Source organism: Anarhichas minor, unplaced genomic scaffold (assembly GCF_050575085.1).
Source record: "Anarhichas minor isolate MPS153535 unplaced genomic scaffold, ASM5057508v1 ptg000002l, whole genome shotgun sequence".
Taxonomy (NCBI): Eukaryota; Metazoa; Chordata; class Actinopteri; order Perciformes; family Anarhichadidae; genus Anarhichas; species Anarhichas minor.
This window is the reverse complement of record NW_027466448.1, coordinates 7,986,850-8,014,614: the sequence shown is the minus strand read 5'-3', so window position 1 is coordinate 8,014,614 and position 27,765 is coordinate 7,986,850. Positions and strand designations below refer to the sequence as shown.

The following is a 27,765-nucleotide window of genomic DNA, read 5'->3' as shown; positions in this document are numbered from 1 at the left end:
TGTGTGTGTGTGTGTCACTGGGACATGGTAAATAATGAATTAAAAAGGATCCATTTGAAGACGACCTGCCAAGTTTCTGAGTCAACTGCAATAGCTCCAGATAGGTTTAATAAATGATGAGCTAAATGCTCCCTTGCCACAGCTGTCACTGATGCAAAAATGGGCAATGAAATGTAAATACGCTGTGGCTGGGCTGAGCAGGACGAGAGGAACACTGCGGACCTGCGTCACCGCGGCTCTCCACACGAGGCGAGTTGTAGCAGGCTGGCTTGGGAGGAGAAAAAAAATCCAGTGTGCTGAATTTGTCAATAAGTTGCATAAGTTTTGATTAGTTTTGGACATTTTGCCTTCACAGAAAACTTCAGAGTAGACACACACACACACACACAGCAAAGATTTTACGAAAGAGTGGGATGATATTTGACAAGGACCCAGACTGCATTCAAACCAGAGATGTTGGAGGAGGAACATCAACGTAGGAGCTGAGCTGCGAGCAAAGGTTTAACTGTGTGCTCATTCCTTCACTTTTAATTGCTGGTGTTAAATGTTTTTGTTATGATATGTGAGCAGCATCATGGTTTATTTTCCTACTCCGTTTCTAGCCTGCCTTCCAACAGAAGTTGGATCAACCAGTCAGTTTGCTTGAGGCAGAGATTAGGCCACGGTCAGACTGAAAAAATGCAGCCCCTTGATTACCTTGATTGTGGCATGGCTGATGACACAGCGGGGGTGCCAACAAATTCATCGAAGAACTCAGTATTTATTTTGGCGTGACGAAAAATAAAATAATAGCCGCAATAATAAAATCACTGACCCCACACACCAGTAGCACATCTGACAGTTCATAAACGTAAGAAATAGAACTTTTAAATCCAGGTTTCAAAATGTGAACTACTTACCACGACGTGTCATGCAGCAAAACTCATGTTGCAAACAATGAGAGTTTATAAAACAGTAAAACAATTTGAACAAAGAATAAAGAGTTCGTGCCTGTGCTGCCTGCAGGCCAGTCAATGTGCTCAGGAACACGTTTGACAATTATTTTCAGGGGAATGTGTCACTGTTTGAGAAGAGTTTTCTGAACATCAAAGTCAGTCTCTCTGAAGACGTGTTAGATAACTTCAAAGTCCTGGGACTGCTTTGCCGAGAGGTGTTTTTCCTTTGTTTTCTTCTCCGTGGTGGAGCAGATGATAAAGACTGTGAGTGCATATTGCGTCATGAACCTGTTCTTTGTAATTCACGATTCAAGGTTACAGTGGACATTGAACATGAATTGAAGCATCAAAATATTCTGACAGGCTGGTTTCCAAACAAGACGCTTGGAGAGACCATTTCCGTGCTGATTTCTTCTTCTTATTACTCAGAACTTGCCGTGAAATGGTAAGTGATGATATATAAAAGACAGAATTATTATTGACGTTTTTGATAATTTGATTTTGCCTCAGATTTGTCTCTGGTTGCATTTTACATTTATCCTTCAATTAGTGTTTTAGAGAAATGTTTCCTTTAGGTTCTTCATGTTCTGATCCACAACAGACAGCACGTCCAAGGATTATTGATTTTCTCTCAGATCGATGCTTTGTATAGAGATCCTTGGCTGCTTGAGATGGAACTGAATAGTTATTGGGGTTGCTGCTTGCATTTACCTGCAAGACCTCTGCAACACGTTAGCTCAGAATTGGTCCTTGCAATCAATATCCTGCTTTTCCTTCAGAATGTCCTTGTTGTAAACAAAGGCTTTATCTAAGTGATATAATGTTATGGATAAATCAATTTAAAGGCAATGAAAACTTTTTAAAACCATTGAAGACTGAAAGCAGGGTTGATTAGTAAGCTTTAGAGGTCGGCTGAATTATTCCTTTAATAAAAAGACGGGTTGAATATTGTATATTTGTGCCCATCTGTATTAACATGAAGTACATTTTCATTGAATTTTGATTAGATATTTGCATCTCGATACAAAGTCTGGCACAAGACCATTTGCTGCCTTTATTTCCCACAGCATCAAATCAGCAACAAGAGGCTGGTGCCTTTGACTCTTAATTAGTAGCGGATCCTCCAACAACGTGCGGTACACATCACATTATGAGCTTCCTCTACCTGCCACACACATAGCTGGTCTCTGGTGGCATAATTATATGACTAATGCTGTGGTATTAATTTGATTTACTGCCCCGGAAGAATTTCATTAGTAAAATAAGTTATTTTTATTGATGGCTTGATGATCATTTCCACCAGGCTTGGTCAAACAGTTCTTCTTAAATAACAAAGAACGATTCAACTAAAATGAACACACTGGGACATGTTGCAGCACATGTTCTGGTAATACTGAAATTCCTATCAACTCCAGTCATTTGCATTTCTCCATAGTAGTTGTAGCGTCTGAAATGTGCAATAATAAACTATTGCTGGAACCGATCATCAATCAAAGATAATTCACTAAAATACTTTGTAAAGATGAAAATACAATTTTATTTATTGAGTTTAAAGGTAAACAACACAACTCTATCAGACAAATTATAAGTGATTATTGGGCTAGTTGCTATTTTATAGTACCTTTCTGGTATACTTTTATGGGTACCATGATGACTAATTCAACCTTGATTTATTATTTTCTGGATGATATAAATTTAGAAATAAAATAAATGAAGATTTGCATTGATGTGGTCCAACACATATATACTGTAGGCGATTTCTCAATTCACTAACTGCAATTTCTCACCCCTCAAGTTCCAAGTCTTTCTTATCTGTGTAGAATTGCAACATTAATATTTAAAAATATCTTGATGGTCTTCTTACACACCATGAAAGATTTTTTTCTCATTGCTTCAGATTGACCCAGTTAAAGCTTCACAATGCACAGACTGCTCTGGTGCCAAGGGGAAAGGCATCTGGCCAAAAAAAAAAGAGGAATACAAAAAAAAATATCCATCGCTTTAAGGGAGATATTATTTCTAAATATTATTTCCCACCCAAATGCTGAACACATCCTCATGGTTATGGATAAGGCTTTTCACTGAAAACACACGACCCATATACAAATCAGTTTAGACAGTGACTACGACATCATTATGTATGTGGTGCATGTTAAAGCAGAGTGGTCACGCTGAAAAAGCAAGCCACTCCACAGATGCTTTAATGCTGTTTTTCTCCTTTTCACAAAATGACAAAGGGTTTGTTCAGGAGCGGGGAGGTGACTGACAGAAAAAAAACATGAATGTGCAGGTTATTATAGCTCAAACACATCAATACTGAACCCCGTCCTGTGAAACACAGCAGAACCTATAATGATGAAAGATGATACAGACGTCAAAATGCTCAAGTAAAGTACAAGTACTTCAAAACTGTACTTAGGTACAGCACTTAAAGTAAGTACATGTATTTAGTTACTGTCCATTAGTGGTTCTAAAGAAGATACATGTAAAAATGTAGTGATGTTTGGAATTTTTTGTATTTAGGAAAACAAATTTAGTTTGCCTTAATTTTGGACCATGTAGGCTACATTAATGACTTAAGAGGACAAACAAGACTGTATCACAATGTAATCATGTGACGGTCCTTCAGAGAAAAAATGCAGCCTATTATTTTTATGCTGCTTTTATCAATTAAAATTAAATTGAGGCCTTTAAAATAAGGGAATTCATGAAATGTAATGTAATGTAATTTGCAGGATATATTAGCCAGCTGATCTTTTATGTCTTTGGCCACTTCTTACCCATGTTTGCACGTGTGTTTACAGTAGACAACACGGACAACTAATGAGGAAAAAGAAGGCTAATTTAATTAAAAATGTAACATGCAGACGAAGCTGCAACATAAGGACATTGTGGGCTGCAGCCACAGATGGGATCCTCATAAAGAACACAATGCAGTTGATCCCTGGCTCCCATGTTGAAGCAGTAATTTGATAGTTGCTTGTTCCTGCTGAAGGAGAGCCTTGACAACATCAGCCGGCACAACATCCTTCCGTTCCTGCAGAACATCCGAGGGAACTTGTATCTTCGCGACAGTGGACTTCAATTTCGGCAATGAGAAACGCTTTCCGTAGGAGATCAGCGTGCAGGGACGACGCCTGAAACCACCTGTGGGCTCAGTCTAATTAGAGGAAGCCTCGTTGTCTCTGCAGCAATGGTGTGTTTTTTGGCGCTGTGGATGGGAATTCTTCTCCAGTTTTGTCGTGCAACAATTTACACCAACGACTGGGCGATAAGGATAAGAGGGGGCCGTGAGTCTGTCAACAGGATAGCAGAGAAATATGGATTTACTAATATGGGTCAGGTAAGTGCCATCCACCATGCTAAGAAGCACCAGACAAGGACCCACCGAGCATGTGCAGCCTTGATCTCAATTGGGGTCTTTATAGTTGTTGTTTTTTTTATCATATTTTGAAGTTTGAAATTCCTCAGTCAGTCAGTCACTGTTCATGTCGGGTTATTATAGGGACGCTCAGAGTGTAGGCCTGTAAGTCCACAAGCTTCAGGCCTCATCCCATTGAAGGACTTTGAGCTACAGCAAAACTAATGACAAACAAATCGAGATAAAATCCATCGTAGCCTACAGAATGATGGTTGTTGCAAAATAATGCCCCAGATCTTTAGAACAAATCTTCTCTTGCTCAGCACTGCAAATATAAGTTACTATCTAACAACCAGACTGCTAATTACATCTGTAATGTCATATAGAACAATATGATTGCAAATCTCCAACTGGAGTCAGAACATAAATAGTATTATATTTAAGATGAAGTGCAGTAGAGGAATAGAAAAGAATGGACAATACTTTTTGTCTACTATTTGTGTGCAAAAGACAGACATTTGTATTGTATTGTGCTAATAATAATGGTACATTAAAACTTACATCTCATCTAGACAGGACACATTAAAACACAGTTACACAAAAACACAATGCACAATAGAAGCTATATTAAAAGGAGCACCAGGTCCTCCATGATGAGGACTGAATTAAAGTTAAATAAAATATGCATGGCTACCTATTCTTGCCTTCAAGAAGATTTTGCACAGATTTGAGTGCTTTTTTAAATTAAATATAAATATATAAGATGCTGAGGTAGCAAGCTGACTTGAGAAAGTGTCTGTCCTTACTAATTAAGATATTTTATGGCAACAGCGACAAACGCTTTTCTATAGATGTATTGGAATTTTGTAAAGCAATTCACTGCCTGCCATCTGCTTGGCAGAAGCTGGAGTAATGTTTAATTAATTTCTGTACAAGATTTAAGAAAATCATGATAATTTATGACAGTCAAAAGTCGTTTTTGGAGCTGCCGTAGATGATTATGTCTCAAAATGATTAAGATGGTAATAAGCCTAACTGGTAGAGGTAGCGCTAAACTGCCATTAAGCTACTGCAGAATGAAGTTAAAATGTTAGCCTTCATATGAGCACCAAAAGTTTTTGCTTTGGAGGACTCCGAGAGAACTTTTTATATTAGAAGTCAGCAGCTGCTCATCTACATTACAAGCCTGCTGAGATGTTCATCGGTGTGTGAGACGGATACCAAGCTTTTTCACATTTTGTTCTCTCACCTCTTGCCTTTATTTCATTATTATAACCCCCCCGACTATATAAAGTAATATTAATTATCCAAACAGTTAAAGCTCAAAGAACCAAGATCCAGCACTTTATTGCCATCCAATCGTGGTCGCAAAGTGTTTAATCCAAAGAAATTTTCAGAAATAGAATCAGTCGGACCAGAGATATCCATACACCCACAGAATGACCAAATACAAACTAAATCAATAAATAATAAAGCAAATAAATAAAACAGAGTGAGGTATAGAGGCCCGGCCCATACGAGTCTACACAATGTACTCTCTGAGGAGAGGTGCTGTAATGAAAGCTGCAGGTCTTGGGTCCATGTTCCACTATAGGTGGTATGAGACCCTTTTGATAATTACCTTTATATTGCTGAGGTCAAAAGCTAATTTCACAACAGAACCATTAGGGAATAAATTAGGATCATAATTTATTCTAGTCAGTCACAGAAAATAAGCAACCTATGACACCATTTTATATTAAACAAAAATTAGCTACAGCGACTTTTCTTATACATTAGAAAAATCTGTTTACGTCATGGCATTATGGACACACACACACACACACACACACACACACACACACACACACGAGCAGCAGTGTGGCTGGAGTCTTGTGGCTCAGGTTGCTGTTGCCTGAATAACTATCACAGGTGTAAGGTAACGGCCTTAATGAAACACACCAAAGGCAGTTTCATAATTTATCAGCTGTTTATTACAGTGACTGAGCAGGACGAGCAACACACCTGCACCTGAAAACATATTAATTTAGAGGATTTGATGTTTTACTAGATTGGAGACCTGAAGAGTTATTACAGTTTCCGTCACCACGAGACGCCGCAGAGGTCCACTGTGCCCAATAACGAGGTGGCTATCAGCATCGCCAAGGAGACCAAGGTATAGTAATGGGATATGAGGAGACTCTGCTGGATTATTAATCAGCAGCGTGTCCCCTCCCTCCCTCCAAACGCATAAGCTCACACATGTTCATGTACTGGCCCCGTCTACACACTCATCCCCTCGCACAACCACAAGAGCTCAAGATAAAATGCCCATATCACACGTTGCATTTAAAGTGTGATTTATTCCAAGTTGGATCTCATTTTTTCGTTTCAACCAGTAATAATAATAACTGTACACACTAAGGTAATTGCTGAGATCTGAAAACATGATGACATCTCCAAAAAAGAAGTCAGATGATTTACAAAAGATAGAAAATTGCCAAAACATTCCTGCTCCGTCAGATCGAGAGCAATGCTAGCATGTCTCTTAGAGCTAATGCAACAGCTGCTGATATTTAACAGGAATAATGTTTACCATGTTGACCATGATAGTTAAGCATGTGGGCGTGTTAACATATGCTAATTAACGCTAAATATAAAGTACAGTTTAGACTGATGAAAATTAAGTTAATTGTGCAGAATTTTGGTCGAGCAAAGTATTGGACAAATTAAAAAGTACCTGATGATGGTGCAAGATAAATAGTGAGAGGATCACCAAAGTCATTGCAATTCATCCTAAAGGGTGTGGACCAGATTTGTGGCAATCCATCTAATAGTTGCTGAGATATTTTGGTCTGAATCAAAGTGGTCCAACTTAGGCTGAGCCATGCAGCTATACATGTCCATGTCTGTACCAGTACCCTGTGTGTTCCTTCTAAGGTGGAATGGCTCCAACAGCAAGTGGTCCAGAGAAGAGTAAAAAGGAACTCCGGAGCCAGTCACATCTACTCCACTGACCAGACCGAACACCTTCCCCCTGCTCGTTCTCAGTTTAACCGCACCCAGACGCTGCCCTATAACAATTCATTTTGGAACAGCCTCTGGTACATTGTGAGTCTGATTTATTCAATTGTTTTGTCCTTTACTAAGCTAAAGTCTGAAACACCGACGCATAAACCCAGACAAACAGAACCTAGAATATACCCTGATTAATTCTTTACTCCCAGGGGCTATATTGAATGTCTCACTATTTGCTCCACAGCACTGCAGTGACGAGTCCAAAGGCTGCCAGTCTTGTATGAACATTGCGGGGGCCTGGAGGAGAGGGTACACCGGGAAGGGTGTGGTGCTGTCTGTCCTAGATGATGGCATTGAGAGAGAGCATCCGGATCTGAAGCCAAATTATGTAAGTGCCCTGGGATGGGACACTGTTCTCGGGAAGGGGACATTAATCATAAGCTATTTGGCAGAGCTCTTAGTGTAAGCGCGCAGAGCTGAGACAGATATTGCAGGCAGAGCTTTTGGGCCAAAGGTTTCGGAAAGAGCGGCCAACAGTATTGGAATGGACATTAAACGTCTGATCCACTTAACCGCGGAGTGGACTGGTGAATAATGCTCTTTGTGATTTGTCTGATGAAACGGAGACAGATAGCCACCGGCATCTCATAATGTGCTGCTACTTACTATCCATCTGATTCAGGATCCTCTGGCCAGTTATGATGTGAACGGACAAGACGAAGATCCTTCTCCGAATAATTCCAACAATGCTTCCAACTAGTGAGTACTTGTTATTCCTAGATACCTCTTTGCAACTGTTTTGCAGTTTCCTTTTCCTCGTCACCATTCTAACTTTTAATTAATGCACGCTTTTCTTTCCACGTTTCAGTAATTACATGCACATATGGATATGCAAATCCCCCAGTCTGAATTCTGTCTTCTCACTGGTTTGATGTAACGGAAATAGCCCATCGTCTACCTCATGCATATGCATCTAATCTCATGTTCTGATGTTCTCCTCCTTTTCTCTGAAGCCATGGGACACAGTGTGCAGGGACGGTTGCTGCGGCTGCAAATAACTCTCATTGCACGGTTGGAGTCTCTTTCCACGCGCGGATAGGTGGTGAGTCCAAGTGATGGCATGAAAACTGGAATGGGGAAGGAGTTTTGGAGCTTAAAGTTTTGTATGGTTTCAAACACTTGCTCTACCTGTAGGCATCCGTATGCTGGATGGCGATGTGACAGACATTGTGGAGGCCCAATCCCTGAGCTTCAGACCACAGCATATTGATATCTACTTAGCTAGCTGGGGGCCAGAAGATGACGGGGCCACTTTGGAGGGACCCGGGGCTCTTACTCGACTTGCTTTACAGAATGGCATCAAAACAGTGAGAGAAAGAGAGTTTGTTTATGAATAAGGCTTGTTGGTTGCATGTGTTTGTTTATGTCTGTGTCCTACCTGAGGCAGTATATTTACTTCAAGGGCATATCTTTTCCTTCTCATCAATGTGTAAATATCATTAATAAATGAATCACCTCTGTCTGCTTCCCCCAATTAATCTCAGGGCCGGCACGGGAGGGGCTCTGTCTTTGTCTGGGCGTCAGGGTACGGAGGGCGAAGAGGGGACCACTGCTCCTGTGACGGCTACAGCAGCAGTATCTACACTGTCTCTATCAGCAGCAGCACTCGGCGTGGAAGCCAGCCGGATTACCTGGAGCAGTGCTCCTCCACACTTGCGACAGCTTACACTGGAGGGGAGACGGAGGAGATGGTGAGTAGAGGCTGTGAGTAACGTGTTAAGTACCAAAAGGGCCGAGATGGGTCTGTAGGGGTAATGGAGGCACGGTTGTGTTGAGGTGTTCACTTCATCTAAATCGAGGTGTTTATGATCCACAGAATAACACCGTCTCCTTCTCAGTCACCGGTTCCAAGCACACTCTGCACATTGCTTCTTTACTATAATCAATCCATTACGGGTAGAGTTGCCAAGATTTAAAAACTAAAAAGAAGCATTTTTATCACTTGAGACCATCACCCCAAATATAAATGATTTACTTAACTAGATTTCACGAGAGGTTTATATGTGTATTTTATGTTTTAAATGCAACAGGATCATTTTCAAGATGTTTCCTGGAGAGAAATTATAAGGTTCAAGAACTGTATGTCCTACACATCCTGGAAGTATTTTAGTCTGCACAGCAAACATGTGAAACTGTCAACAGACGAGCACACAATGCAAACATGTATATATATAAAAATAATAATATTTCCAATAATACATGAATAATTTATTTACTTGGGTTTAAAAGGAGCCTCACGGCCCTTTTTGTTTTCGTTATAATTGTACATCAAGGTACACATTACTGACATCACACCTTTGAACTTGAATGATGAGGGTCACTGCTGTGATTTACTGGAAAAATGAGAATCAAAAATATCAGAACTTTGGGTCAAGTCTGTCCATCCAAGACCAACTGGAGCTATGACTGGCTCACATCAGTTCAACTTCCTTTTCTTTTTCTGCAGAGCTAAACACAGACTATGGAATAAATGATGTAATGTGTTGTGTTATGATATTCGTGTTGTTGCTTCCAAGACACTGAGGGCGTAGCAGCCACCCTCCCAGAGGCTTGGAGTCTGGAGGAGCATTTCTGGTATATTTAAAAAGACAACAAATCTGAAAATCACTTACATTATTTTTGATGACGATATGTGTAACTGTGGTTGGACAAACAATCCAGCTGCTTAAAGCTGCTTAAAGCCAAAAAATACACATTTTCTGTGGAGCAGTGTTTGGGGCGAGCAAGCAACAACTTCGGCAGTTGAGTGTTATCGGCCGAGACACCTGTCAATCAAATGAACTTTCTTTCTGGTAGAACAATAATTTGAAAATCCACAAACGGTGAAATTTGCTAGATGCTGTAAGAAGGGTCTATAATCTAGAATAAAATAAGAATATGAATAATAAACATTATCTGGAAATTGGCATTGTCCTATTCATTTCAAAATAAATATTTTGAAGCCTATTGTTCATTTGCACTAGAAACCTTAGGAGGAGCTGCATTGTAAAGCACCTCAGCAGTTGCAGCGTGTCTAATTATACAGTAAGAAGCTTTGTAAACATCCTGAAAGCCAAAGACTCGAGAGGCCTTCCGTAGCATGCCAGCATAGACAATATGGCCAAATGACAGGCTTCTTAAAGTAGGAAGAGATACCCTCCTGTGGAATACATAATTACCTACTTCTACTTTTTTCTTTTGATTGATTGGCAGTAATCTTTGTGTTTTGCACAACAACCCACCAGGGAAGAAAATAACGTAATTATACAGTATGTAATTATTTTGGCATTAAGGCATTTTGAAAACATATCAATAAAACGAGTAGCACCTGCACATTGACGCCACATATTCACCATAACATAACATTCGGTACAGCCCAATGGTAGATAAATGTATGTCATCTAATGGTATATATCCTATCACTCAACTACAATGTAAGTTTACTCCATTAAGGCCAAGTTTTGTGGAATGGCAAGTGAATATTGTTAAAGATGTAAAAGATCTGGTGTGCTCGACAGGTAACGTTGGGTCCACAGCAGAGCTGCAGCCGGGCTAAATCAGAGACTTCACTCTCCGCCTCCATGGCTGCAGGCGTCATCGCTCTGACTTTGGAAGCCAAGTAAGCAGCTCTTACACGCACATACACGCGCACATGCACAATACATACAGGCGCCATTAATTGCTTTGATCGGGTGATGAGATGTGTTTTCTCCGTTTGACCTTTTCTCAGCCCTTTACTAACCTGGAGGGATGTGCAGCACATTATTGTCCGGACATCAAAATCTCATCATCTTCTTGCTCCTGACTGGAGCTTTAATGGAGCTGGATACAAAGGTAGTCCCACTGGACTTCTGCTAAATTTATAATTCTACACAGTTTTTATTTATTTTTTTATTGCAGCATTAGCAAGCAGTTTGGAGAAAATGAATAATTACATGATCGCTTTTGAATCATCTCAAAACTAATAATGAAGAAGATGAGCAAAGATACGTACAGCTTGATAAGCATATTTTGTAAATGTTCTCTCTGTTCTTTTTTGGGAAACTATCAAGCAGCGAACATACAAACTAATGAGATACTGTGAGCAGAACAGTAATAAACGCCTACAAAGTCCCAGGAGTGTGTGATGTTTTTTTATAAGCTACAGCGCCTTTTATGCCCCAGCTAATGTGGTATATGTGTGCGTGTGTGTGTGTGTGTGTCAGTGAGCCACCTGTATGGCTTTGGCCTGCTGGATGCTGAGAGCATGGTGAAGGAGGCCGAGCGTTGGAAACAAGTCCCCACACAGCACGAGTGTGTGGAGGAGGCTCCCATCCAGCTGAGCAGGTATCACACCGACTGCTCCGCATCTCCGCTTTGAGTCAGGGCTTCCCTTGATTCCTCCCCTTTTATCACACTTCATCTATTTCTGTCTCAGTTCACACATGGATTTCTTTCACACTGATTCTCGCATACTTTGATTTTTTAATTTCCTTTTTTACTTCTCCTTTCCTTGTAACCGTCTCTTGTGTTTCCCTTTTTTCTGCCTCCGCTCTTATCTCTGCCACTCACTGTGTGTCTTTATTCTTTTCCTGTCTCCGTCTCATGACAGAACTATTCATCCAGGCTCGCCACTGATGTCTGTGTTTGAGAGCGCAGGCTGCTCTAGCGAGCCCTTGCAGCACGTTGTTTATGTGGAGCATGTCGTCGTCCGTGTAACCATCACTCACAGCCGTCGCGGGGACCTTTCCATTACTCTCGCGTCACCTTCAGGCACCGTGTCGCAGTTGCTAGCTAACAGGTAACTAGAGCAGTGCTCAATCACGGACCCGATGTGTGGGAAACATTACCACCCCTCTCCCTGAAGCTTCACCACATGGTGTCTACATACAGTAATCTATGAGCAACATTTTTGTTTAATGCACAGCATAACTCTCCACGGTGCTAAATTCTTCCATTTGGCACCTTGTACTATTGGGGGGGGGGGGGGATTTGGATTTTGGCAAACACTACTGGAAAATCGCAGGAGTCGTGCTCATACGGTGTTTCAGGGAACTGGTACCTGAGCAAGTTTTCTGGCAAAATGATTTTCTATTTATATATTCTTTCTATCCTATTTACTACATTGCAGTTTCTTACTTTCGACAAACTGCAATGTAAAAAATACAGCATGTAGCAAAAAGACTGTTGATTACTCTGTGATTTAAAGCACATTTGGGGGAAAAGTAAATATGTACATTTTCTCAAATTCTCTTTTTTAAGCTGAGCTAATCAATACTTTATATTATATTACTACAATAGATGTACAGTAGTAGAAGAGGTAGTAGTAGTAGAATTAGCAGCAGCAGCCCCATTTGTAGCAGTAGTAGTATAATTAGCAGCAGTTGTAGCTGTAGTGGTAATACTATCGTGATTATTTAATGTTTTGGTTTAGGCCTCTTGACAACTCACCCGAGGGATTCCAGAACTGGGAATTCATGACAGCTCACAGCTGGGGGGAGCAGGCAGCAGGGGAATGGACTTTGAAAATCCAGGATACTTCCTCTCAGAACAGAGACAACACTGAACTAGGTCTGCTCTTCCTCTTTGTAACATCACAGTATTATGAAATATACACTGAAGTTCAACTTGAACCGCAGCTAAAATACAGTGCAGGCCTCCCGAGAGAGGCCTCTTATCTTCCTCTCTTCCTGTTTCTCTGTTGTTTCACAGGGACGCTAAAGGAGTGGTCCCTGCTGATTTATGGCACTGCAGGGCAGCCTTATCCCAGTTATCATGAGCGACGAGCCAGGTCGGCTGAGATGCCGATGGACAGTGACCTCACCGAAGAATACAGCGGTGAGTCATGTGCTCGGCTGGTATTAAGCTGCCCCTTTTTCAAGCTCAGACATCTCAGACAGCAGCTAAATGTTGTTGTTTTGTTAGCTCAGGTAGTTTTTTTTAATGTAAATATGCACCGACAGTATATCAGCAGCTAAGAGACTAACTTGTCTGTTGTAGCCATGATGGTGAGTAACTTTGAGTATTTGCCCTTCCAGGACCCTGCGACCCAGAATGCAGTGACGATGGTTGTGAGGGGCCCAGCCCGCAGCAGTGTGTCACGTGTTTACACTTTTTTCTCAAGTTCAAGAACAGCACAAGGTTGGCATGATTACACAGCGTAGAGAGCAGTCTGTAGATCCAGAATGCAGTATACAGTATTTGATGATACTGCAGAACTTATGACTCGCACATATTGCAAATTTAAAATATAAAGCTGTTATTTTTTTTCCATGTGTTTATATTGTGGATCAAAATTCCTAACAGAAACTTTATGATAATGAAAATGGATCCAGACTGGCATTTTCTTTGGCCCGTGTCCGTCCAATAGGATGTGTGTGTCAGAGTGTCCAAGGGGATTCTGGGGCGACCGCCGGCGTTGTAAGAGGTGCTTTTCCTCCTGCGAGAGCTGCAATGGGAGTCGCAGTGACCAGTGCACTTCCTGTAAACCTCGTCATTACCTAACTGAGGGGACCAATACCTGCACGGCCGCTTGTGGGGATAACTACTACCTCGATCACGGTTGGATTTCTGGCCATTTCTGAACTGTGTTTTGGCACATGCTTTTGTCGTTATACAGAAGGAATATCCTCCCGTGGACCTTTAATGATCCATGGCTTACAAAAGAGCTGTTTGGAAACAGCTGCATATGAGCCTGCTAATGAATAGTCAGTTGATGTAACTGCAGTTGAGGGGTGTGTGAGTAAGATTGATTAATCGCCGCGATGTGTATTCCATGTGTATTGTTTAATTTCCCCACAGATGCAAATATGTGCAGAAAGTGCAGTGAAAACTGCTTGAAGTGCACCTCCTACAGCATCTGCACGGAATGCAAACCAGACACGAGGTGAGACAAATTCTCCCGATGATGGTTGAATGAACTGCTCGGTAAACATTGCTCCTTCTCTTCCAGCAGCTGAGAATACTGATTCTCCCCGTTCACAAACGCTCTGCAGCATCATAACAATTAGAAAAAGCTACAATGTTTTTTACTTTTATATTATAATACAATGTGTTTTCCTTCCCTATTCGCACACAGCTCAAAAAGAAAAATATATTTTGATCACAAGAAAACAAAACATCCCTGTCAAATTCACCATATTGTTGGGTTTGAAGATTCCGCAATACTGTGTCCAATGACTCAGTTCATCAAGTACTTGTGGTGGTGTGCTGTGGGTTGGAAAACTACAGTCTAGGCAATGAGTCATCTTCATGGTGTCACATGATTAGTTGTGTGTGTGTCACGGTGCCACATGCTCTCTCCGGCCTCTACAGTCTGCAGGGGAATCGGTGCCAGCGGAGCTGCACAGCGGGATTCTACCACGACAAGCAGGAAGGCACATGCAAGCCCTGTCATAAGGCCTGTGCTACCTGTGCAGGTGAGAGCACAGGTCAAGGGTCATGAACTGTATGAAAACCTCTTCTAAATTGTCATTAGGGAGTGTTTGCAGTACTCTTCTGTGTCTTTTATCCATTTAAAAACACATTGTTCCTGCGTCGGGCGACATCAGGTGCAGGTGTTGCGGCATGCAACGGTTGTGCAGAAGGCTTCCTGATGGAGGAGTGGAAGTGTGTGTCCTCCTGCAGTAATGGCTTCTATGCCACGGAGCCAAACCCAGAGATAGCTGATGGGCACAGGATATGTAGGAGGTGAGCCCACTGGTGTGTGTTCAGGTGTGGGTGGTTTGTTTATCTGCTGATGGCAGGCCTTATTCTGGTGTTTGGCTTCTGTGCGTGTGTTTGTGTGTGTGTGTGTATATTGTGCTCGTTTTCATGCTGTATTTAGTTGTGTGCCTCTATGGGTGTAGTTTGTTTTTCTGTGTGTGTTTTTTGTCATCTGTATGTATGTTTGCGTATACGCATGTGTTCAGTCTCGGTGCTCTCCCCCTCAGGTGTGACGCCAGCTGTCTCACCTGTGTGGCGCCGAGCCGGGGGAACTGCAGCAGCTGTTCCAGCGGTCACAGCCTGCAGGAGGGAGCGTGTGTTGTTAACACTGTGTGCAGAGACGGTCAGTCAACCATCTACTTCCTCTACCACGTGTTGGCTCACTGCTGCCAGATAATTAAAGCAACACATTCAGTTCTTATTACTTTAATGTCGCAAAAAAAAAATATTTTGTTTTTAACTGAAAACAGCTGTTTGATGGGAGTATAAAAGCTGATTTATGGATATTTTATATCTATATATGTGTTATCATTACTCTTCATTCTGAGTCAACCATAAGTCAGTCATGTTTATTTGTAAAAATGTGTAGCGTGAGCTGTTTTGGTGTTTTGTATATGCGGCATGCACCCTTTGGTATCTAAGCCTCAGATAATTATTGATTTCTGAGTCGTTCTCTTGCTGCATGTCTATCAGGAGAGTACCAGGACGGTAATGGAAAGTGCCACGCATGTGATGCCACGTGTCTCAAGTGCACAGGGCCGCAAAGAGAAGACTGCGTCAGCTGTGGTTCTTCATGGTGGGTTGGTCTTGACTTTTTAGATACAGTGTCAGAGTGGAAATTAAGTCATCCCTCTGAGTGAAAAAATGTTGCTTCACCATGATTTAGAGTCTCAAATAACAATATTTCACGGATCTATTGGTATTCTAAAAATCAAATTCTTTATCAATGAAAATGAATTGTGTGTGTTATTATGCCAGTCTTCTCTCATTTTAAACAAAATGTCCAAGAAAATGAAGCGGAGCTGAAATGATCAGTCACTTAATTGACGAGTCGATTCAAAGAAAAATAATTGGCAAATGTAATGAACTATAATAATGATAATTGATGAGTCGTTTCAGTAATTTCTTCAAGCAAAATTAGTAAAAGACAAATGTTAAACAGGCTCTGGTTCCAGCCTCTTAGGAGGTGAGAGAATTTCTGTTTTTCTAATCACTGTAAACTGAATATCTTTAAGTTTTGGACTTCTGCTCAAACAATCAAGGCATTGGAAGATGTCTCCTTGGGCTCTGAGATTTCACCGTTTTTGACTTTTCAAAGACGATTTATTGAGTTTATTATTATTATTTGACTGTACTGAATATGAATAAGTCATAAAAATGTGTCATCTGTGGTCTGTTGCTTTTTAAATAATTTAACAGAAGGAAAATTAACTAATTGACAATGTATGACAAAAGACAGTAATTCACTGTATACAATGTTAGGGATACGTTAGTGTTGCTGATATATTGCTTATACCAGCATGTCGATTGTATATCAGAAATTAGATTTTCAAATAATCAGCATCAGTATCCAAAAATCCCCCATTGCCTCCCAGTTTATCCAACCATCCCTTCCCTCTCCTCCCTGTGTCAACACGCTCAGCTTCATCTGTGTAACTCTGCCATATTTTACATGCTGGCGTGTGAATGAGTTCATCTCGTTTGACATAATTCATATCTGTGGTGTTGCAGCTAAAACAAAAAGTGGTTTGGATGTTGTTGTCGGCTGCAGGGCTCTAGATGTCGGCCTCTGTGTGATGGAGTGTGCAACGGGCAAGTACCAGTCAGGTGGCCAGTGTCATCTGTGTGACCACACCTGTGCCACCTGTGTGGATGCAAGGCCTGTCAACTGTACCAGCTGTGACACTGGTGAGGACTAAACAGACCCTTTCACTTTCCTAAAAATAAGTAACGGGACTCTATATATATATATATATATATATATATATATATATATATATGCACACACAATAAGAGATAAATAGCTTTTTGTTCAAACACATTTATGTGCTAAAAATGTGATTTGGAGACCTATTGGGTCAAAAAACAATCCTAATTCGAGCGGTGAGAGTAAAGTCAAAACCACAAGGCTGTAAAAGCAAAATAATGAGCTGAAAGATGATAAATGTTTCATAGAGCTAAGAGGAACTGCAGAGTCAGGTTATTATTTTCTGTGTTCAAGTGAAGTAGAATTATTGATTAGAGCAGATTTAAGAACTACAACTTAAGACTGCCGATAACAAAATAATAGATTATTTATTTTCTATGAAGCTAAATGACAAACTGAATGTTTTGTGCATAGAAAAAGCTAATAGAATACAGAGATTATGCCGCCGAACTTACCGAATCTGTGTATTTTATCAACTTGACACCAAAATCCAAATGGAACTGTGGAAAACCAAAAGTAATCATGACTCGAAAGTTCAGCGCCACACATCTTCACACCATGATTGGCTATCTGTCCTCCAGATAAGTTTGGACTGGAGCGATACTTGTACAAAGGCCTGTGTCTGGACGCCTGTCCTGAGGCCTTCTACCACACCGAGGAGAGGAGCTGTGAGCCCTGCTCGGACCACTGCCGGCTCTGCTCGAGCCCCACTCACTGCCTCAAGTGCAGCTCCTCCTCCTACCTCTCTGATGGTGTGTGCGTGAAGCCGGAGTGTGGAGAAGGTAGACAAGGTCACAGCGTTATTTATGAGCTTGGTTTTCTTATACCTGTCCTGCTACAGTGTCAAAGATGACCTTGAAAAGCATTGTCTAGCTCCTGTCCCCTTTGCTGTCTCGCCCTCTCTTTTTTTTCTCGCTGTTTCTTTCTTTTACACTCTTTTCCTTTTTTTTTTTTTTTTCTCAGGGGAGGTGGAGGATCCAGATTACGACGAGTGCATGGCCTGTGAGGAGGGCTGCAGAAAGTGTGTCTTGTGTAAGTCACTGCTCAGTTGCCGTAATAAAGTTTTCTCGCAATGAAGACCGAGCTTTCCTCCTCGGTGTGTTGCCGACCATGTTCAAGGGTTTCTCCTGGTTCCTGTTTTAAAAGGAGAGTTTCTTTTTGTCTGCTCTCAACAGATAACCCCAGGCATTGCCTTTCCTGCACTGAGGGCTTTTACAAGTAAGGCTGTGTGCCTCACTGTCGCCATGTGTGATCTAGCCTCCCTACACTCGCTCTGCCTTTCAGTTCACTGATGTGCTAGAATGAAAAGAGCCCTTTTTTTTGCTGTGAGAGTAGAGTGGATTTGTGTGCGAGTGTGAGTGGAAACCATAGGTATAGACGCAGCTTTTGCTATCAGTTTTCAGGATGGCTGCTACAAAAACTGCCCGGCTAAGACGTACAGCGTGGACGAGGAGATGAGCTGCGTTCCATGTGATGACAACTGCGTGAGCTGTGATGAACATGAGTGCTACTGGTGTGAGACCGACCTCTTCTTATCAGGTAGAGCTGCCCCGCTTGGTCAAGACAAGAAGGCGTGAAGCAGTATTTTCAGTGGTGGAGGAAGTATTCAGATCCTTTACTTAAAACATCAATAGTGCAATATAAGATATTCCATTACACGTAAAAGTCTTAGAATGTGAGTCTTCTATATTATGTTTGACTAGTGTAATAAGTATAAAGCAGCAGACAATGGAAATACTCAACTAGAGCACATCAAATTTGTACTTGTAGTACTTGAGTAAATGTACTTTGTTATACATGTTGTTATGTTTGCTACAGTATATTTAGGGCAGTTTAAACAATTTTAACTGGGGGGATTTTACATTTTGTTCAAATTAATGAACTGCTCCAACTTGTTTGGTTTTCTGTATCAGAACCAACTGACAGAGAAGCAGGACTCTGAGAATAATTAGCAATTACAAATCTTTCTGCCACTTCAGCACCACTGGCAGCGCCATGGATTTATCAATACGCGGTGCAGTTAGTGCAGTTAGTGCAGTTAATATAGATTCTAAATTGCACAAACCTCAGCCAGATAAAGTCAATGAGTGGGACAGACTTAACATGTTTAACTAAATAACCCGTCTGCCCCAGCATCCCTCTGCTACTCGGGGATGGAGAGGGGTAGGTTAACAAGGGGCATGCATTTTGGTCATTTAGCTAACAAGGTAATTGCTTATTGACTATATATTATTGTTTTATTAGAACTGATGCAGCGTTTAAATGTTCCAGCAGGTCGAGCTAATTGTATCTCCTCTCTTTACCACTTTATGTTGGGTAATTTAATGTCTGACAATGCATCGTATTTTACAAGATGATTACTCATTTTCAAATATCAATCTTCCAAAGTCTTTCGTAACTATAGACGGGACAGATTCACTACCAAAATGCCTTGTCGGCATTATTTCAATGTATTAAAACTGGATTTTGATACAGGTCTTGTAAATAGTCGTTGATGTGTAAAATTGGTGGATATCCCTTTTTAGGTAACATACAAGTAACTTAAATAGTGAATTTGCCCAGTTAATTGGTTTACATACAAAAACAGAGAAAACGTCTATTTTTTCCCAGAGGGGAGATGTGTTTCGGCGTGTCCCGATGGCTTCTATGGTGACGAAGACACCAACGACTGTGAGGAGTGTCACTCAGACTGTGTGACATGTGACGGCCCGGAGCACGATGACTGTCTGTCGTGTGAGGGAGGGAAGATGCTAGAAAACGGGGAGTGTGTATCTGACCATGAGGTCTGTCCCATTAAGACCTTTCGCAGCGGTAAGACTAATACTTATGTATTCCACTAATCCAACTGTCTGCTTATAATGAATCAGGGATTTGGGCACTTTCACAGGGGGCAGAAAAGAAATCTTGGAGGGTAATTGGTCTGTGTGCCGCCGTCCCTGAACCCCGTGCCAACTTAAGTACTCGAAACAGGCAGAACTACTGAGCGTCGGCCAGATACGGACTTTGAAATAATTGATTGTATATGCTGAACATTTAGTTTCCCCCAAGAATTAGTAGGGCAGACCTTTAAACAACATATGCTAATTAGTGCGAGACAAGACATCTTAATTATAGGAACTAAAGTAACTGAGAAAAGTACATAGGTTATTACAAAGGTTGAAAGAACTAAAGTTATTATTAAACTTTTAATTTTAGCAACTACAAAACCTTAGATTAAAGCCTCAAACCTCCACACACAATTTGGATTAGCACCGTGTATCAGGATGCAGTAAGGCTTTTCTCTAGTTGTCAGTTGATTTACATTGTGAAGAGTGGGTTTAAGTTAAATGCTGTTGTAGGAAGATTACCATCATGTCTGTACACTAACTATGAAGCTAGCCAGCAGGCAAATGGCTTAGCACAATGACTGAAATCAGGGGAAAACAGCTAGCCTGACTCCGCCCATCCAAAAAATAGTTACGGCATACTACCCCAGTAAAACAACAACTTATCATCTTTGTTTATGCTGAGCTAGGTAATCACCTGCTGTTTAGCTTCAAGACGTGAGAATGGTATGAATCTTCTCATCTAACTCTTGACAAGTAGGCGGAAAACTGTTTTTCCCAAACATTTCAAACTATAGCAACCTCTATGTCCCGCATTATACTGCAAGTCACTAAGAAGATTGTGTACCACTATCTGACTGTTCGGGCTCCATCTGTCAGCCAGGACAGTTATTCGTACTATAACTATTGTTTCCCCTTCAGATGATGGAGAGTGTGAGAACTGCCACCAGTCGTGCGAGTCCTGCTCTGGAGAAGAGAAGAACCAGTGTACAAAATGTGCAAAAGGTCAGATTAGATGTCTGGTTGCTTTCAGATCTGAAACAGCAGTTTCATATTTCCGTGGTCCCCCCACAACCTATGAATCTATTTTGCAGCGCAGTATTGACGTGCACCCTTTCTTCCTCCTCCAGGGTGGTTTCTGACCACACAGCAAACATGTGTGTTAAAGTGTCCGGGGGGTTTCTTCGCCAGTCGGCTGAGCGGTGTGTGTGAGGCCTGCCCTCAAGGCTGTTTGCAGTGTGTGGACGCTCAGCACTGCACTCGCTGTCAGAACACTCGTAAAGCTCAGTTATTCCTGCAGGCTGGACACTGTGTCCAACAGTGTGTCAGGTCAGGGGTCAATCCTATCCATATGAATTTGATATGTACCTGTTCACGTGCTTTTTACATACTAGGACATGATTGTGCTCCGGCTTTATCCGGAAATTGATTATTCTCCTTTGGAAATACTGGAGGGGTTTTACCCCTGGTGGCAAAATCATGTTGAAATCACATCTTTTGAACATCAGGTCAGATGTTTGAGGCACGATATCTAAAGAGCCCCCCCCAAAAAAAAATGGCAGGAGACGTATTAGCCGGCCATGATTCTGACATTCGCCACTTGATGTTTATGTGCCATTAAATTGTGACATCCTTGAGTTTGAAGGAATATCTTGTCCTTGCTGAAGAGGTCCTTGAAGCATCCATTAGCACTGAGATGACTATTTTTGGCCACGAGGGCTTTATTTATTTTTTTAATACTTGCAGCTACCAAGCACCTTTTTTGTTTTAGCAATGCTTAAGTACTACATGATTGTCTGGATGAATTATTAGTTGTCATCTGTAGACTAATGTCCTCTTGTTTACCCAAGCAGCAGAACACACATTGATGACAGCATTATTCTTTTTTTCAAATAGTGAAAAAATAAAAAATATATGTCGTCAAGCCTTGATGCCTATTACAAGGAAAACAAATTAATTAATTAAGAGTCTTAATACAACAACAATGTTTATACGTATATCGTTTTTTAAGTAGGAATTTTAAGTGAATGCATCTGTTTAGTGATAACATCTACTTTTTGTCATTTATTCAGCCTGGTTTAACTGAGTATGCATGCATAGTAAGCCCGGTGTACCGTCTTGTGTCCGTGCATGTGTGTCTACTGATGTCTGTCTGACTTCTCACAGGGGTTATCCTGCAGGCCAGGTGTGTCGTGGCTGCGCGCCTGGCTGTGCCTCCTGTGGGAAGAACGCCACCCACTGTCTCAGCTGTGAAGAACCTCTCCTCTTACACAAGCACCAGTGTGTGGACGAGTGTCCTCCGGAACACACTGTGCACGACAGGGAGTGCCAACACTGCCCCTCAGTCTGCCAGGAGTGCAACCCTCTTGGGCAGTGCACAGGTGCTGAAAGATCTAAATGCTGATTTTTACTTTGGATAATGTTATCAGTACTAGCAAGTTGGTGTTTATCTTTAGCCACACTAGTGATATGGCTCTAGATGTTGTAATTTTGCTCAGTCAGCTGTATCCCAATGGCTTTGGTGATTCCCTGACTTTCCCTCGAGCGCCACCATTGTGTTGACAGTAAAATAACTCACAACTAATGGATGGATTGCCATGAAAGTTGGCAGGCAATCACGTTGCCCACAGGAGGAATTGTAATTATAACTGATGATCCCTTAACTTTTCCTGCAGCACCATTAACTACTTTGGATTATGACTGAACACCAAAGCAGTGGCATTCCCATCAGCCTCAGCTGTATTTTGTGTTTAGTGCTAATTGGCAAACGTAAGCATGCTTACAAGATGAACAAAGATATTGAAGGTGATAAACATTATACCTGATAATCACCAGGATTTAGCTTTGCTAATCTGAACATGTTAGCGTGCCGACAGTTACTCATAGTCTTGTTCTCCACTAAATGCATTGTGTCCAAATGGCATTGCCAGACATTTTATTTAATCTGCTGTGTACAATTGAGTGTGCTTGTCAAAATGACAACATTTGACGACAATTTTTCATTCACGTCTTGTCACTTTTTGAGAGCGACTGAAATCCATGCCTGACAGAAAGAGGACTTTCCTTCCTCTTGTTTGCCTCTCCCAAGACTTGAGGGCGCTTCGTATAGTTTCACTGACTTGCACTAAATTGTTCTTCCATGCAGTGCTAAAAGCTGTTCTTTGTGCAGGCTGTGAAGAGTATCACTTTCTTCACGAGGGACTGTGTGTGCTAGACTGTCCCGAGAGGTTCTTTGAGGACAAAGAGCAAAGGGAGTGTTTGCATTGCCACCCTGACTGCGCTTTGTGTGACGGCCCGAACATCAATGACTGTGATGCCTGTATGGACCCCGAGGCCGCGCTGCACAACGGGGCATGCCTGGCAGCATGCCCCTCCCATACTTATAGAGACGCTATGACGGGAGAATGTAAAGGTACAACAGAAAACATACAGCACATTGAATATTGTTTCACTTATTTTATTATACATTTGTACATTCAGAAGTCTTGCCCTTTTGGGTATGACAAAGTCAGAGATGCTCTATTTCTCCTGAAACTTTCTTTTCTGAACATTTAATGTACTATTGAGCGTCCCTTCATGCATCTTCTCAATTATATTCTCTACTATGCCTGAGTGTGTTTCCTGACTTTTAGCTCAGACTAAAATAGCAACGCTTTTTCAGACGGTTAACAGGCAGCTGTCAAACTTTGAAAACAGAACAGTGATGCCAAAGACAGTCCCTGGAGAAAGACGCACTCTGGTTTTGTTCTTCAAAAACACAGAGGATGGTGTGTTTCTCCAAGGAAAATGTTGTAGGCGATGCCCACTTTTGTTGCTTCATACAGTAGCTGCCAGCAGTAAGACATTTAAAAGGAAGTGCATTGCTGCACTGCACAATGGACAGAGGGTGATTTTTTTTTTTTTTATGTTTAATTTCGTCTGAAGTGAAAACAGGCTGCAGAAAGTCTTTTCACAGATCACTCTTCGAGAACCCAATAGGTGGAAATCTGAACAGATAGTGTTTCACTACAGAAAAAAATGAATTAAAATCTTTGAATAGTAATATGTAATATGTTTTATTACCAAATAGACTACTACCATGTTAGATATCAGATACATTTGATGTTTCATGTGCTTCGCTGTGTGATATAATCCTTTGGCTCTGTTACATTCTTACTTGTATTTCCAGACTGTGATGCATCTTGCCTTACCTGCTCCCACGCTGGCTCCTGCACCAGCTGCAGAGAGGGTCAGAGGCTAGAGGGCCACGGCCACTGCGGGCGATCATCCAACAATTGCTCACCTCACCAGTATGCAGACCAGGACGGGGAATGCCATCCGTGTCACAAATATTGCCACCGGTGTTCAGGTCCGGGCAAAACTCACTGTCTGAGCTGCAACCAGAGACATCTCCTGCTCAGTGAGTCGACCTTGGTCTTCGAATTCTCTAAAAATCTGCTGGATAGCTCTTGTTTGTTTAGCCCTCTGATTATGTGTGTTTGTGTGTTTGGTACAGATGGCACCTGTGCGGATGAATGCCCCACGGGCTACTATGAAGAGTCGGGGCAGAAATGTGAACCTTGCCATCCTTCCTGTCAGTCCTGCGTTGGAAAGCACAGCCACGAGTGTCTCGCCTGTAAAATCCACTTATTTCGAGAGGGCAAGGAGTGTGTGGAGACCTGCCAGCACAGGTAGTTTAACCTGCTCACCGTCCAGCTGCGCCGCTCATCCGTCACATTAAGTGCGGTCACTCAGTGTTGTCATTAATAAAAGATCGGCCGAGTCACTTAATGTCATTGTGGACACTAAACCGTTGCTTGTCTTCAGTTAGCCGGACAGGGCTGCAGTTTTGGGGATCGAAGCTAATTTAGCTTGAGATTTAAATAGCCCTTCATGTGGCCTGTAAAATGCTAATTAGACTTTATTTTATTTGGGGTGCGGTGATTGAGAGAGTTAAATTAATGGGCTGTTAAATTGAGGTGCAGTTATATCCTCCGGAGGAAACACAAAAGGGATACAAAGGTTTGTTATTCCTGTGCCACCCTACATACTTTCAGACCTTCTTGGGAGCAAAGCAGCATATAGCAAATCAGAAAGTATTACTTTGAATTTATGCAGGACCTGTGTCTCACTCTCCTCAGCAAAGGTTTGAAGTGTTTTGTTATGGCTGCGTTTCCTCTCTCGTGGCGTCTTGCTTTCTATCATGTCATGGGTACTTACGGCTGTGCAAAGCTGCAAGTGACTGAGTAGCTGTGGAAAGGATGTTCCTTTGAGGACGAACAAAACTCCAATCTCGTCTCCTTTTAATTGAATCTAATCTATCATAACTTTCTCACTATCCATCCGATAGTCACTATGGAAACACAGGCTCAAGGATGTGTGAGAAGTGTGACCCGAGTTGCAGCGAGTGTATCGGGAGCGAGGAGGACAGCTGCCTGAGCTGCGCTCTGGGTCTTATCTACTTGCGGAGAGAAGGCCGTTGCCTCCCCTCGTGCCCTCAGGGATACTACCACGACAGTGCACACAGGACCTGCGATGCCTGCCACGCCAGCTGCAGAACATGCTCAGGTATGAGCGTCGACTCGGCAGTAATTTGATATCATGCAGACAAACATCTGCGGACTGCAGATGTGGAAATGGTAGATTGGTCCGTGCCATCAAGAATAATAATGTGATATACAGTACAGGTTCAAATGTACTGCATATGCTACAAAAGGGACATTCATCTTAAAATAATATATTGACATGTCAACATGTACCATGAAACAAAATCACCATTCAGTTCACTTGTTAGTATTTCCAGCAGCAGGACGGTGTTTGTTGGATTGACAAAAAAAACAACTAAAAACAACACGGTGCTCTTGTTCATCGTAATGAAGGAACATGTCACCAAGTGCAGTGCAGTGGTTCAATCGATCTCCCTGGTACAGAGGAATACATATCAGGCTTTGGCTACACAGACAATACTTGATTGCAGGATCAATTGATTGTTGGTTTTGGGATTTGTTGAAAATAAGATAAAAACAGAATATCCCCAGACTTACTCTTTAAGTTGTCATGTATCTGCAGGCAGAGATTCCCAGTCCTGTGACTCGTGCTACCCTGGATACCTGCTCTCAGATGGCTTGTGTGAGTCCATGTGCAACATAGGCCTGTATCCTGTGATAAAGGTAACCACACTCTTTGACCTTTTTATTTAAAAAATAAAATCCTTACCCTGTCCTTGCCTCAGCCAAATAATTATTTCTAATATTTTGACCCTGGGTGTCATGCGATGTAATTCAGACAGACTTATTACTGCACCAGTATAAATCTCCTGGCTCATGCTGTGAGGCAACTGACTGAAAGTGTCTGGCAAGTAGATGTATATTAATTTAGTTAAGCTGAGAGGCAGTGCATCACTTAAATTCAGTTATTTTAGAAAATAAAGTTGTTTACAAATATATTTTGGAGGCAAAGAATCAGTAGTTGTGATTTAAAATGCATGCTGTCGCTGTGAGTCTGGGTATGTAGTATTTTCAAAAGCAGTCCTTTCTCTTGCCCCTCATCAGAATTCAGGCCACGCTTGTGAAGACTGTGACGGATCCTGTATGGAGTGTCGCGGGCCTGGTCCAGCCAACTGCACCATGTGTCCTACTCAGGCCATCTTAGAGGCTGGAGGACGCTGTCTGCTTTGTTGTCGCCATGAGGAGGAGGAGGAGGAGGAGGAGGAGGAGGAGGAGGAGGAGGAGGCGGAGGAGGCGGCGGCCACAACGGAGCAGCAGGACTGTTGTAACTGCACCGAGACTCGAGGTAGGCTGTAGGTCGGTCTTGCTTGTTGAAAGAAAATGGAGGAGGAGAGGCACATGACTGGGTTTGAAGTGTCGGATTTTTTCTACTTCAGATAATTTTAAAGTCTTTTCTGATTCTACAGGGGAATGATCTGTAGATTAAACTGCTCTCTGTCTCCCTTGCAAAGTAGACATATTAGGGCTGAAACAAAACAACATTTTCATTTTTGCTTATCTTCATAATAAGTGAAAAGAATACCATCAAAATTTCCAAGAGCTCAAGGTGATATCTTTAAGTTGCTTGTTTTATCTAAACAGTCCCAAATTGCCAAAAATACAGTGTATGTGCAGTGACGGATAGCTTAGTGCGTGCTGTAGGTGACTTTTTTTGACATGCTATACTATGACTTTTTCTGACTTGTTTTATATCATACTATAATAATTATACGGTATCTTTTTATGACGTACTATTCTACGACTTTATTCCAAAGCCCCGTGTGTCATGCCTGTAGATCTCCCTCTAAGCATTAAGATAGGGCAGTCTTTATGCAGACAGAGGTTGAACCCAGGGGGAACACAGTCTGCAATTCACTTGCTGCTGCTCGTTATGCTTATCACTGAGTGCATGGAATTACTGAAGTTGACTCAGATGAGCATATAAGTATTTGTATCAGCTCCTTTCTTCTCCGTGAGAGAGACATATTTACCGGTCTTTGTGGGTTTCTAGGAGAGTGCGTCCTGAGCACCAATTTAGCGTTCAGAAATGAAGAGGAAGAGGAGGCCAGGGGTAATCCGACAATCTTCATCATCGCCGGCATACTGTTGGTGCTGGGACTGGTGGCTGTCGTCTTCATCATCAGGCACTCCCGCTCCAAGAGGGCGCCCCCAGACATCACTCCCCGCGGGTACGAGAAGCTGGGCTCGGGCAGGGGATATGGCGGCGGCTACAGCTCTGCTTCCTCAGCATCTTACAGCGGCCGCACTAGCTCTTCCGGAGGTCAGTTCCAGGAGGCTCAGTTGGTTGACATGGCTGAACGTCGCTCAGGGAGTAAGGGTAATGATGACGATGACGATGATGATGAGGACATTGTTTACATGGGCCAGGATGGCACCGTGTACAGGAAGTTCCGGTATGGACAGCTGGGAGAGGACGACGACGACGAGTTGGAGTACGATGATGAGAGCTACACGTTCCGGTGAAGTAGAAACATTCCCCCTCTTTCTTTTCATCTGCGCTGTTTATCTCCTC

General features: G+C 42.0%; 1 protein-coding gene across 1 annotated transcript; it reads left to right on the top strand.

Moving 5' to 3' along the window:
* Positions 1-4,028: 4,028 nt before the first annotated feature.
* Positions 4,029-27,716, top strand: pcsk5a (proprotein convertase subtilisin/kexin type 5a). Its single transcript, XM_076102417.1, is given in 38 exon segments — positions 4,029-4,079; positions 4,081-4,278; positions 6,347-6,451; positions 7,216-7,386; positions 7,538-7,681; positions 7,976-8,052; positions 8,307-8,395; positions 8,488-8,660; positions 8,838-9,044; positions 10,851-10,951; positions 11,063-11,166; positions 11,538-11,658; positions 11,924-12,112; positions 12,746-12,882; positions 13,024-13,149; positions 13,350-13,452; positions 13,682-13,872; positions 14,113-14,197; positions 14,626-14,729; positions 14,862-15,000; positions 15,243-15,358; positions 15,709-15,811; positions 16,787-16,923; positions 17,524-17,724; positions 17,906-17,974; positions 18,118-18,160; positions 18,339-18,481; positions 19,553-19,753; positions 20,689-20,772; positions 20,898-21,096; positions 21,934-22,148; positions 22,937-23,179; positions 23,936-24,166; positions 24,263-24,437; positions 25,097-25,314; positions 25,816-25,916; positions 26,298-26,538; positions 27,244-27,716. Coding segments are annotated over 38 exon segments (5,808 nt in total).
* Positions 27,717-27,765: the final 49 nt, after the last annotated feature.